This window comes from Oncorhynchus masou, chromosome 9 (genome assembly GCF_036934945.1).
Source record: "Oncorhynchus masou masou isolate Uvic2021 chromosome 9, UVic_Omas_1.1, whole genome shotgun sequence".
NCBI lineage: Eukaryota > Metazoa > Chordata > Actinopteri > Salmoniformes > Salmonidae > Oncorhynchus > Oncorhynchus masou.
This window is the reverse complement of record NC_088220.1, coordinates 55440517-55454329: the sequence shown is the minus strand read 5'-3', so window position 1 is coordinate 55454329 and position 13813 is coordinate 55440517. Positions and strand designations below refer to the sequence as shown.

At 44.8% G+C, this 13813-nt stretch overlaps 1 protein-coding gene across 1 annotated transcript; it reads right to left on the bottom strand.

The window, feature by feature from the left end:
• Positions 1 to 7934: 7934 nt before the first annotated feature.
• LOC135546252 (WD repeat-containing protein 20-like) lies at positions 7935 to 13583 on the bottom strand. Its single transcript, XM_064974523.1, has 4 exons — positions 13145 to 13583; positions 12265 to 12447; positions 9679 to 11046; positions 7935 to 9465 (listed from the first exon to the last, which is right to left on the bottom strand). The coding sequence occupies exons 1-4, from the start codon at positions 13523 to 13525 to the stop codon at positions 9418 to 9420; spliced, it is 1980 nt and encodes a 659-aa protein (XP_064830595.1). The 5' UTR covers positions 13526 to 13583; the 3' UTR covers positions 7935 to 9417.
• Positions 13584 to 13813: the final 230 nt, after the last annotated feature.

Genomic DNA, 13813 nt, shown 5'->3' with positions numbered 1-13813 from the left:
TCCACTGTATACATGAATTGCACCAAAGTTGGTTCCTGTTTCAGTAACGTCTTTGGTTAGGTTCATGTCTTCAAACAAAAAGACAATAATGATTGGTTGACAATTAGAGCCTCCCACAATGCAGCCGGTGGCTGCAGGATGAAGTTGGTGAAGAGCAACTGCAGAAACTAACAGTAGACTGCAGTCAAAATGTCATGACCTTTGATCACATGATTTATGTTCATGCAGTGGACATGAAGGTGCAAGTCCACATTTTTCCCCCCAATAATGCAACACAGTTTCAAAGCCAGTGACATGACAAAAGAGATCAGCTCGAACGAGCATATTATTCTTTATATGGAGGAGTTTGAGCTGATCAATTCTGTCTGTGGTCATGCCTTTCAAAGTGTGTTGCAAGCCTGCCTTGCATCTACATGTCAACTGCATGAAGTCGCTGTAGCTGCTTATTTCATGTTTATTTTTGACATTACAAACAATTAAACATTTTTATAAACAATGGAAACACTGTCATGTAGCTATGAGCCTTGCTGTAGGTTAAAGGCTATACGGACACTCCTGGGCTGCAAACCGCAACGGCAACACAACCATGTTGCACGGAGCCTTGTTTTAGGGAGAAGGCTATATGGACACTCCTGACCTAAACACACTAGTACACCACAGAGGACATGTAATATCTACATATGTACAATGTAATAACTAGTGTATCTTGAAGGGTACTTTTTTGTAATTCAATACACCTGAAAATATGAGGGCAGTGCAAGCAGATGAATGAAAGTAGTGAATATCAGTTTTTATCTGTGAGAATCCCTGGGACCAAAGTAGGTAAGGATTTAGTCAAGGTTAAAGTTAAGGGTCAGTTTTAGATTTTGGATAGTCATTTTGCAGGTCAGCAGTGTCCTTATAGTCTCTCTCTTGCTGTAGGTAAACCGTGCCCCTCCTCCGACTCCGACTTCACTCGTTGACTTTCGTCTACATTCGGCTGCGTTAAAGCCTTCCTGCTCGAACACACCCGATGGGTTTATTGATCCCCTCACCACTCTCTGGAAGTCACCCTCAGAGTTTCGTCAGCAACACGTGACGACCTGGATCCCTCCTAGTTGGCAGGGGTGAGGGGTGGGTTTGGGATTCACCATTTAAAAACACCCTAATGATTGGTTGACAAATAGTGCCTCCCACTTGCCAGGCTGATGGCTGCATTGTGCAGCCAGTGAGAAGCAACTGCAGCAACTTGAAGGTGACTTCATAAAAAACTGCAGGACCTTTGATGAAATATTTTTTGTCAAGTTCATGCAGTCGACATTTTGAAAGGCAATGACCAACAATGTTCACCGACTTAGGGTAATTGATCCACTCGAACGGTCCAATTTCTTCTTCTACTTCTATGGACGGATCAGTGGTATTTTGCTGCCATTGTCTGACTACCACCACCCATTGGCTTGAAGAGTTGGGTGGCGAAAAGCAGAATGCGTTGGTGAACATTGATCAAATCAAATCTTATTTGTCACGTGCTGAATACAGACCTTACCTTGAAATGCTTACTAACAAGCCCTTAACCAACAATGCAGTTCAAGAAATAGAGTTAAGAAAATATTTACTAAATAAACTAAAGCAAAAAAGAAAAGAAAAAGAAAAGGTATCAAGAAAATGACACAACAATAACAAGGCTCTATACAGGGGGTACCGGTACCAAGTCAATGAGTGGGGGTACAGGTTAGTCGAGGTCATTTGAAAAATGACTTTTAAATATATAATTAACAACGTAAATGGTGGCCATATTATTAATTGTTCAGCAGTCTTATGGCTTGGGGGTAGAAGCTGTTAAGGAGCCTTTTGGTCCTAGACTTGGCACTCCGGTACCGCTTGCCGTGCAGTAGCAGAGAGAACAGTCTATTACTTGGGTGTCCCTTTGGGCTTTCATTTTTGTGCCTTCCTCTGACACCGCCTAGTATATAGGTCCTGGATGTCAGGAAGCTTGGTCACAGTGATGTGCTGGGCTGTACGCATTACCCTCTGTAGCACCTTACGATCAATGCCGAGCAGTTGCCATACCGGGCGGTGTTGCAACTGGGTAGGGTGCTGTCAATGGTGCAGCTAACATTTTGAGAATCTAAGGGCCCATGCCCATGTCTCCTGAGGGAGAAAAGGTGTTGTCGTTCCCTCTTCACAACTGTCTTGGTGTGTTTGCACCATGATAGTTTGTTGGTGATGTAGAAACCAAGAAACTTGAAACTCTCGACCGCTCCACTTCAGCCCCGTCGATGTTAATGGGGTTCTGTTCGGCCCTCCTTTTCCCATAGTCCACGATCAACTCCTTTGTCTTTCTCACATTTAGGGAGAGGTTGTTGTCCTGGCACCACACTGCCAGGTCTCTGACCTCCTCCTATAGGCTGTCTCATCTTTGTCTGTGATCAGACCTACCACTGTTGTGTCGTTAGCAAAGTTAATGATGGTGTTGGAGTCATGCTTGACCACGCAGTCGTGGGTGAACAGAGAGTACAGGAGGGGAATAAGCACGTACCCTTAAGGGGCCCCAGTGTTGAGGATCAACGTGGCAGATGTGTTGTTGCTTACCCTTACCACCTGGCGGCTGCCCATTAGGAAGTCCAGGATCCAGTTGCAGAGGGAGGTGTTTAGTCCCAGGGTCCTTAGCTTAGTGATGAGCTCTGTGGGTACTATGGTGTTGAACACTGAGCTGTAGTCAATGAACAGCATTCTAACATAGGTGATCCTTTTGTCCAGGTGGGAAAGGGCAGTGTGCAGTACGATTGAGATTGTGTCATCTGTAAATCTGTTGGAGCAGTATGTGAATTGGAGTGGGTCTAGGGTGTCTGGCATGATGGTGTTGATGTGAGTCATGACCAGCCTTTCACAGCACTTCATGGCTACCAACGTGTGTACTAAGGGGAGGTAATAATTTGGGCAGGTTACCTTTGCTTTCTTGGGCACAGGGACTACAGTGGCATGTTTGAAACATGTAAACTCAGCAAAAAAAGAAACATACCTTTTTCAGGACCCTGTCTTTCAAAGATAATTAATAAAAATAAAAATAACTTCAAAGATCTTTATTGTAAAGGATTTAAAAACACTGTTTCCCATCCTTGTTCAATAAACCATAAACAATTAATGAATATGCACCTGTGGAACGGTCGTTAAGACACTAACAGCTTACAGACAGTAGGCAATTAAGGTCACAGTTATGAAAACCTAGGACACTAAAGAGGCCTTTCTACTGACTCTGAAAAACACCAAAAGAAAGATGCTCAGGGTTCCTGCTCATCTACGTGAATGTGCCTTAGGCATGCTGCAAGGAGGCATGAGGACTGCAGATGTGGCCAGGGCAATGTCCGTACTGTGAGACGCTTAAGACAGCGCTACAGGGAGACAGGACGGACAGCTGACCGAGCTGAATCGGTACATCCGAACATCACACCTGCGGGACAGGAACAGGATGGCCACAACAACTGCCCGAGTTACACCAGGAACGCACAATCCCTCCATCAATGCTCAGCCTGTCCGCAATAGGCTGAGAGAGGCTGGACTGAGGGCTTGTAGGCCTGTTGTAAGGGAGGTCCTCACCAGACATCACCGGCAACAATGTCGCCTATGGGCACAAACCCACTTTCGCTGGACCAGACAGGACTGGCAAAAAAATGCTCTTCACTGACGAGTTGCGGTTTTGTCTCACCAGAGGTGATGTTCGGATTTGCGTTTATCATCGAAGGAATGAGAGTTACACCGAGGCCTGTACTCTGGAGCGGGATCGATTTGGAGGTGGAGGGTCCATCATGCTCTGGGGTGGTGTGTCACAGCATCACCGGACTGAGCTTGTTGTCTTTGCAGGCACTCTCAACGCTGTGGGTTACAGGGAAGACATAGTCCTTCCTCATGTGGTACCCTTCCTGCAGGCTCATCCTGACATGACCCTCCAGCATGACAAGTCCAACAGCCATACTGCTCATTCTGTGAGTGATTTCCTGCAAGACAAGAATGTCAGTGTTCTGCCATGGCCAGTGAAGAGCCCAGATCTCAATCCCATTGAGCACGTCTGGGACCTGTTGGATCGGAGGGTGAGGGCTCGGGTCATTCCCCCCAGAAATGTCAGGGAACTTGCAGGTGCCTTGGTGGAAGAGTGGGGTAACATCTCACAGCAAGAACTGGCAAATGTGGTGCTGTCCATGAGGAGGAGATGCACTGCAGTACTTAATGCAGCTGGTGGCCACACCAGATACTGACTGTTACTTTTGATTTTGACCCCCCTTTGTTCAGGAACACATTACTCCACTTCTGTTAGTCACATGTCTGTGGAACTCGTTCCGTTTATGTCTCAGTTGTTGAATCTTGTTATGTTTATACAAATATTTACACATGTTAAGTCTGCTGAAAATAAACACAGTTGACAGTGAGAGGACATTTCTTTTTTTGCTGAGTTTAATTATGGTCAGATTCGCCAAATGGAGGGCGAGGGAGAGCTTTGCCTGTGTCTCTGTATGTGGAGTAAAGGTGGTCTAGAGTTTTTTCCCTCTGGTTGCAGATGTGACATGCTGGCAGAAATGAGGTAAAACAGATTTGTTTGCCTGCCACTAGGAGCGCCGCTTCTGGATGAGAATTTTCTTGTTCGTTTAGGGCTTTATACAGCTCGTTGCGTGCAGTCTTAGTGCCAGCATCGGTTTGTGGTGTTAAAAAGACGCCTATGAATAATATAGCTGAGAACTCTCTCTGTGGATAGTGTGGTCTACAGCTTATCATGAGGTACTCTACCTCAGGCGAGCAATACCTTGAGACTTCTTTAACATTAGACATCGCACACCAGCAGTTATTGACAAATAGACACACACCCCCGCTCCTCGTCTTACCAGAAGTAGCTGCTCTGTCCTGCAGAATCATGGAAAAGCCAGCCAGCTCTATATTATGTGTCGTCGTTTAGCCACGTCTCGTGAAGAATAAGATATTACAGTTTTTAATATCCCGTTGGTAGGATAGTCTTAATCTTACATTGATCAGTTTGTATTCCAATGATTGTACGTTGGCCAATAATACGGAGGGTAGTGTCTCAAGCACTGTGTAATATTGGCCACAGCTAAATTTCACAAATAGTTAATTCACCCTTTTGAAAATGTATCTATAAAGGAACAAATGTGGTGTTTGATTGTTTTGACTCCTTTAAAATAAAGAAAAGTACTTTGAGCTTGTGTGAGACTCACCTTGCCCAGGGGAAGGTTAGTAGAGTGCCCCCTGTAGGGCTGTGAATAACATGACAGTCCACAGTCTCCCAATCCCAAAAGGGGCCAGTATCAAGTCCAGAGCATCACAAATGCACACATCGTGGTGCACACAAGCAACACATATAACAGACAGATTGACACCAAATTTGATATTAAATGGACATGTGTCCATGGTGGAGGGGAGAGTGGGGTAAGTTTGGCTAAAAGGGTAAGTTGAGCCACCCTTGATTCTAGGAAACCATACACAAAATTAATAATTTGACAAAATGTGGAACACCTGCTCCTTCCATGACATAGAATGACCAGGTGAATCCAGGTGAAAGCTATGATTCCTTATTGATATCACTTGTTAAATCAACTTCAATCAGTGTAGATGAGGGGACAGGTTAAAGACGGATTTTTAAGCCTTGAGACAATTGAGACATGGATTGTGTATGTTTGCCATTCAGAGGGTGAATGGGCAAGACAACATATGTTAAGTGCCTGAGCATGGTAGCAGGTGCAGGGTGCACCGGTTTGAGTGTGTCAAGAACGGCAACGCTGCTGGGTTCTTCACACTCAACAGTTTCCCGTGTGTATCAAGAATGGTCCACCACCCAAAGGACATCCAGGCAACTTGACACAACTGTGGGATGCATTGGAGTCAAATTGTTTCCACGTAATTTGTCAACGTATTGTGATTTGTAATCTATGTGGAAAATACATTGGATTTGAAGAAAGTCATCAACGTAAACTGTAGCTTTGAGGATAACTCATTTCAACCACAGGATTATGTCATGGTGGTAAGTATGTTGGATTCACATCAACCAAAAATAAAAGTTAAAGAATAGGATTAAATCAAATCAAACTGCATTTAAAGTACATTTTAAAATGTAGTCATATTCCTCCATTTAGATTTTGGTTGAATATGAGATGTGAATCCAACATATCAATTATTCATTTGCAGACAAACTGGAATTAAAGCCAGGCTCAGTGGCACAGATGGAGCAATCCCATCAGAAGATACATCTCCTTCACATGTTTATATTTGGTTGCGCTAACAACCAAACACAATTCAGCAGGTCTGTAGAAATCTTCAATTGTTATAATAATTTGCACAAAGTCTCAAAGGCATTGATCACTTGCACCATGTACCTTAATGTAATCTACATTTTCTGCAATCCAGGTAATTTGGTTGTGCTATTAGATCAAGAACAGTGATAATACATTCAGTTCTACTTAAATAAACAACATTTTACAATGATTTTCTATTGGAATTTGGTTGTGTTTTTAGATGGTTGAAAGCATAGTGATAACACATTGGGAAATCAACAAACTTTTGGCAGTTTTTGAGTGGATGAACATAGGTTGGAATCTGATTAATCAACGTTTCTACCTAATATTACCCAATTCTCCACGTTGAAAATATGTGCTGTGCCCAGTACTATGTTTTAATCTGATTAGGCTACTTCAAAAGTCTCCAATAGCCTACCTGCGCACATTCGTCCACTCCACTCTAACTTAATTCCTGCATTCAAACTGATGAATGGAAAGAGATATCGGCTACAAAACACCAACAACTGATATTCTGAGATTGTCAAGCCTTCGATACTGGGTACAAGGTAGGAAGGGATGTATTTTATTTTTGTCGAGATAGACTATGTCAATTTGATTTTGGTGTTGTAAACGCAAACCGTGATTTTGAAAAGAGCACAAAGGCGGTAATCGAGTATGATATGCTTTGCTTATTGGTTGTTTGGGGCATTGGCACAGAAATTTGTTGTTGGAAAACGCATAGCATATATTTTATATAATTATATAGCATTTACATTTTGAAAATATTATTTTCCCCTAGCTGATCATCTGCAGCTGACTCTGATCGCAGTGTAATGAAACAGGCAGAGAGAGAGAGTGAGCTCGTCCGTGGTGGTCGACGAACCCTCTACCTTAACCGCGCGTGGCATCAACTGCGCCACAAAAGCATGCTGGTAGTGGTAAAGTCGATATCCACGCGTATAAACACAGGGTCGCTAGTTATTTGTGGTCGTAAACATTTTGTGTGCAACCTATTTTACAGTACAAGGGGAGGTACCTGGAGTTGGACCCCCCCCCCCCAGTAATGTTCTACCTGTCCCTTAATGACATGCTAAAGTGAACAACTTTCACACTTTTCATGATGTTCTTCATACACATGTATTACCAAACATTACTACGTGACTATTTACTTATTACTCCACAGGTTACTCCTTTATAGTTACGCATAGGTAATGTGACGTGTTTTCCAAACAACAATAGATGTATTGACCATGTCATTTGTACTGAAAGTCGGGGTGCACAGTGGTTTGTTTCTCTGCTTACCTTGTCTGAGCAAGAGATGGTTTTCATCCTATTCAATGTCATTTCTCTGGACGCCATCTTACAGCTCAGTGAAATAAACTCATTGCAAACTCAAACCTGTCTGTCTTTGTCAAACGCAAGTATATCTGTCTACATATTTCTCTTTCTATAAATGACCATTCTCTGGCATGCTTTCGACTCAACATTTGCCATGAAAGAGGCCGAAGATGATAACAATCATGACAGGGTTTCAATGTTAAAGAAACTATTTGCGTTCTGTCATACAGCTGCACATCTATCAAAGTCATGAAAAACAACTTTATCAATATAATAGATATTGGATGAGGAGTACTATATTTTGTGACTATAAAGTACAAGAGCCTGGAGAGTAACATGTAGCATTTGGGTTTCAAATTTTAATAACAGATCCCCCTATATACAAACTTAATACTGTGATATAATTTGCCACAGGTGTAAGTGTGTGTGTATAATGCACACTGAATTAAAAAAAAAAATACATTACATGCTATGGTCTAAACGGTCAAAGAAAAACAAATGGAATGGATATTCTTTCCCTGGAATAAAATGGTTGGTTCCCATTCTCTTGCAGTATTGGAAAAGGCCTTCAGAGGGTATTCTTCAGAGGGTATTCTTCAGTGTACAGTAAATGATTTGTGTTGATGGTTTTAGTGTCACCTTCTGCCATTTCACAAACTGTTATTAGGGCATACACACACTAATAATGGGTAGTCTTCAGTGTACATACCATTATCAGTGTTCTTATCGTAACTGGTCAGATCCTAAACAGTCACTTCTTCTCTACAAATTGTTTTAGTTGGTCCACCATTTCTAGTCTGGTGTTTTTACACTGGTAGCTTTGACTCATGTCAGTCGCATGTCTTTCAGCATACCGAACCTCAAATCCCACACATTAAATTTAATTTCTAGGTAAAACAATGGTTTGATGCAAGACCCACTGATCATTGTCATTTATCCAGGTTGGTAGAATATCATGGATGTCAAACACAGAATAATCCACAAATAATACAGCAGAGTTAGAATCAGTAGCTTAAAATGACATGAAATAAAAGCCATGTCAATTAACAAAAGGAAAATCACAGGACAAATTGCCTCCAGTTTCCTTTTGTGGGCTAAAATGACCAATGTTGAATGTGCAAAATCTTGCAAGAGGCATTACAGGTGTGAGGGGGAATGGAGACTAATGGATGCTACACTGCTTGAAAGCGTACGGTGTGTCACTGTGCAGTAATGTTGGGAACAAGTATCATTGGGAGCGGACAGTCTCAGTTGAAGAGTACAGTAGCAGCCATAGGAAGATTGCTCTCCATACTGCACAAGGGTGAAGTCTTTGATGCCGGAGACCCTAAATGCGTCCATCTCCATCGACAAACCAGTTTGCTTCAAAAGACACGACAAATCAAGGAACTCTATCACACAAAAACACTATCTTCAGGTCCCTAACTGCAGACATTCAATGTTAACTGTGTCGCTATGTACAATATAGGATTTTCATATAGTAATATTTTATTTTTTTCCACTCGCTTGAGTCAATATTTTGATACTCTTTGTCCTCTGTATTGATCGAGTATTTGTATTATTTACAATATAAATTACTTCAGTCTTAAGATAAATAAAATACAATTACTTTCGTGTTTGCAGGGTGGAGAGGAGTCGGCCTTCTCTATGCTTCTGGGAAAAGAGGGACTGTCCCCGTTTTTGTTTTGTAGTCTTCCTAAAGAGAGGCGGTGAGAGGCAAGGGGATACATCAGGGGTCAATACTGGGATGATACGGTGCAGATGCTGGCCCCTCTTCAGCCATGATGGGGGTTTGGTGAGGGGTGCAAAGTTCCACTTCCAGCTATACCACCGTGCCACTGGGTGAGTTCCCGTTCTGTGCTGTCAAGTTCTGGATGAGGGGCCAGGCAGCATCAGGGAGGGAGAGAAAGGAAGGAAGAACATTTAGACTCATGGCAAGTAATCCATAAATACCCTCAAGTCCTTTCTAATAACTTGTAGTATAAACTAGTAAACTAAAAGCTGATAGGACAGCCTAAAGAGCATTATTCATTGATAGATGTTTTGCTACCATAGCGTTACGGACGCTGGGCGCAGGACTCACCACTTTACCCGGCCGTGCCCAGGTGCAGATGAGGCCCTCCTGGCATGCGGTGATGATGCAGTCGTCCATGAACACCAGCACGGTCAGTCTCTCGTGGGCGATCTTCTTACACACCAGGGGCTCCAGCAGGGGCACCTCGTGCATCCGCGGACACAGGGTGGTGCCCAGGACCTTGGCGGCATCCAGGCGACTGCTGCGTGGCGCTACGTTGATCTTGTCGTTGCTCTTGCTGATGTTTCCCAGGCTATGGTACCGCTTGTGCTCCTTCTCCCCGCCCACGCCGCTCCCTCCAGACTTGTCTGATTTACGCTCCTGCAGGGAGAGCGTGGCGAAGCGGCCGATACTGAAGGGGGTGGTGTTGCCACCTCCGCTCCCTCCCCCGCCCTCCGTCGTGCTCTGGCCCTTAGAGACGTTGGCCACGGCGGGGTGGGGGAGGGAGTTGGAGCGCGACAAGGAGCGGGGGAGTGGCAGGGGCATGGGGGGTGGCTGGTGGGGGTTAGTGGTGGGGTGGTGGTGGCCCTCAACCCCTCCTACGACCCCTCCACCTGTAGTGTTGTTGATGGTGCTGCTGACCGAGGGAGGGATGGTGGGGCCGAAGGTGTTGGTGAGGGCACGGGACAGGGGCAGCCTCGGGTACAGCACATCATCCGTCAGATCCCACAGGCAGAATTGGGTGTCCTGGCCCACCGAGCCGAAGCGGTAGGTGACGGAGGGCGAGCCTCCCTTGGAGCTGTGGCGGGAGAGGCGTGACAGCGTGCTGCTCGTGCGCACCCGGCCAAAGTGCAGCGGCCCCTGCTGTAGGTCCTCCTCGCTGCCGCTCAGCTCCATGGGCTCCTCGTCCTCCAGGCTGGTGGTGAAGGGGTCAAAGGCCACCACGTTCACCCAGGACTTGTGGCCATGTCCCCGGGCAACCACGCGGCTCTCTGCGAACGACCACACCGTCACCAGGTCGTCCTCGCCGCCCGTGGCCAGGTATTTGCCGTCGGGGCTCCAGGAGACGCACAGCAGGCCGCCGAAGTAGCTCTTCATCACGCCCTGCAGCTCCATGGAGTCAAAGTGGAAGACGCGCAGGCAGCCGTCCTGGCCCACACACGCCACATGCACACCGTCTGGCGAGAAGGCAAACTCGTTGAGGCCTCCATCGCCCACGGCCCAGCGCAGCAGCGGGTTTCGGGGCGTCTTCGTCTTGCAGGAATAGACTGCAAAGCCTTCGCCCTGGCGGAGCAGGGAGTACTGTGGGGCGGCGGTGCCACACGGGTGCTCCACATTGTAGAGGTAGAGGTGGCCACTGGCGTAAGAGGCCAGGAACAGGTTCTCGGACTTGGGCAGCCATTTCAGACAGGTCACCTTGGACTTGTCTATCATCCTCTGAAAGGCAACATGAAGAATTTGATATTAGCAACACTGGTACATTTGATAAGCTTATATGCCATGTTCAGTGACAGTGGAACGAGATTTATCTGAAAGACGCCAGGTGTCACAATAACTGTAACTAATATCTGTTATATATCTGTTAACTGTTAGAGGTTATATGTCCTCATAAACTAGTGTTCAAAAAACAACAGCCTAAATGAAATGACATCTGGAGTGAAAGACTATGGGTCGGCTTCCTAGACATAGATTACAGTCCTGGACAAAGAAGCATGTTCAAGGGAGATTCTCCACTCAAAGTGCTTTAAGTCCAGGACTAGGGTTTGTCCAGACAACCAGATAAAAGTGAGGCCTGTTGGTATATCTGAGCTCTGTGACAGAGATAGAACAGCAGAGAGAGTGGATTTCGATGCAGTGCGCCGGAGGAGGTTCATTGACTTAGAGGAGAAACCAAGCAAAGGCAAAGAGAAGTGCTCTTTATCATCACACTCCATCATCTGATTTTAATTCAAGTCCCTGTGCAGTAAAACTTCTGTTTTTAATATCATATTGTACAACAGCTGATGAAAAATGTTATCAGTGTTAATTCCTGATAGCTGCTGGTTGAAAATACAATCTACACAGGACCTTCTAAATCAGCAGGTTTGCATGTCCAGTAGTTTTGGATTTCCATGGTGACATCAGCATTCTGTAAATTAGTTAATAAACCAATAACAAAGACAGCTCCAAACCCTCTGTCAATAATAGATTGTTTTCAGTTTCACTAGCAACATTCTTGCTTTAGAACATTCCCCCCCCCCCCCATTTTAATGGAAATTACAGTAAAGTACTTAATTATTACTCATAAATGATTTGATGGCAAGAATGCAAATGGCAACACAGACATAGGCTATAGCTCAACCCCCCTCCCAACACAGACATAGGCTATAGCTCAACCCCCCCTCCCATCACAGACAGAGTCAGACACAGTCAGACACAGTCAGACACACACACATACACACACACACATACAGACACACAGACAGACAGACACACAGACAAACAAACACACAAGAGACAGAAACAAAGACACACAAGAGACAGAAACAAAGACACACAAGAGACAGAAACAAAGACACACAAGAGACAGAAACAAAGACACACAGACAGAAACAAAGACACACAGACAGAAACAAAGACACACAGACAGAAACAAAGACACACAGACAGACCGACCTCCTCATTGAAGAGCTTGCTTGTCTCCTTCTTAATGGGGTCCAGGTATTGAACCTGGCCTGCTGAGAAGCCCACAATGAGGGCCACACTGTCTGCTGTGGCAGAGTACTGGTTGAAGTCATGGCAGGTGGGCTGGGTGCCCTTGTAGATACGCTTGTCTATGGGTTTACTGAGGTCCACAGCCTACACAGACAACACAGAGGGGAATAGAGTTAGGAGCAAGCAGCTTTTAAAATGAACAGGTGAAGGTTTGTTCATCCAACAGAACCATCTCAAAAATGTTTCCCTGTTTCTGTGTTCAACTTCAGTGTTTGTCCCCTTTGTGAAAGTTCAATTTGGTACATGTTTAAAATACATTTTGAGTATAGAATATTTGAGGAAATAATTGTTGAATATTGAGACCCCCCCCCCCCAAGAGGCATTTTTTGCATTACAAACTACGATTGATCGTTGTGTAAACCCGGATGAAAACATTTGCTATCAAAAAAACGCGCTACTTGCAACATCAATGCAGCTACATTCTTGCAACTGTATTTCTGAAATGTAACATTACCTGTGGTCTACGGACGCCGTCATTGTAAACAAGAATATGTTCTTAACTGATTTGACTAGTTAAATAAAGGCCAAATAAATGGAAATAAAAATAGAAAAACAATAATGAATGCACGACTTGATTGCCTCAAAATAACGTGATCACGATTTTACTGGATATGCTATTTGGATTAAGACCACTAGAGCAAAATAATCTGGGACATTGCGGCTACTGCCACCCGAGAAAATAGGCGAGTTTACACCAAACTAAAGCAAATTGGCTATAACGTTAGTTAATAATACATCTCAGTAGTCTATTCATTACTTGCAACTCCGTTATTCAACTTACCTTCTTGATATTTGTGTAAGTGTAGAAATAAAGCTCTCTTCCGATGTTAAAACACACTCTCTCGGATTCTTCACTCGGGTCCTCCGGTTGAAGCTTCACCATGGAGACCCTGACAGGAGGGAGGAAGCCCGCCGGAGAGGAGTTGGCTGCGGCACTGGAGGAGGAGGCAGCTCCGGGCCCCTGCACCAGACCTAAACCACCACCGGGTATCGAACCCGGTCCACCCCCGGGGCCCACCGTGGTACCTGCGGACAGACCCCGAGGTAGTCCGCCTCGTTGTTGTGAATCCGAGAGGGTCAGCAGTTTGTAAAAACCCTCTCTAGTCCTGAACTGGGATTTAATCTCATTGATATCCTTCAGTGCGCCTCCATCACCGGCCATTTTTAGTAGCCTACAAACAAGCCGCACAGGAAACTGAAAATTTGACCTGGAAATAATTCTCGAAACTACAAAGAAAATGGGAGCGACGGGCATAGTTAGTGAGCCTGTAAATCCAAGAAATTAATGGGTCTTCAAACGCATTTTTAAAAGACTGCTAATTCAGTGAACAAATTGAGAGACCTTCTTCAAGCGTCATATATCATTGGTCACTGTTATCTAGTTATCGGCAGCCCGTGGCGCACGCACCCTATCGAATAGTGCGAGCGGTGCTGCAAATTCTTGTGTGTC

Bases quoted from the DNA above. Each gene is read 5' to 3' on its own strand.
- LOC135546252 (XM_064974523.1), bottom strand. From the start codon at position 13,525: ATGGCCGGTGATGGAGGCGCACTGAAGGATATCAATGAGATTAAATCC. The intron at 12,448-13,144 runs GTAAGTTGAATA...TTGTCTGTGTAG, and splicing joins CTTACACAAATATCAAGAAG to GCTGTGGACCTCAGTAAACC. The intron at 11,047-12,264 runs GTCGGTCTGTCT...GTTGCCTTTCAG, and splicing joins GCAAGCTCTTCAATGAGGAG to AGGATGATAGACAAGTCCAA.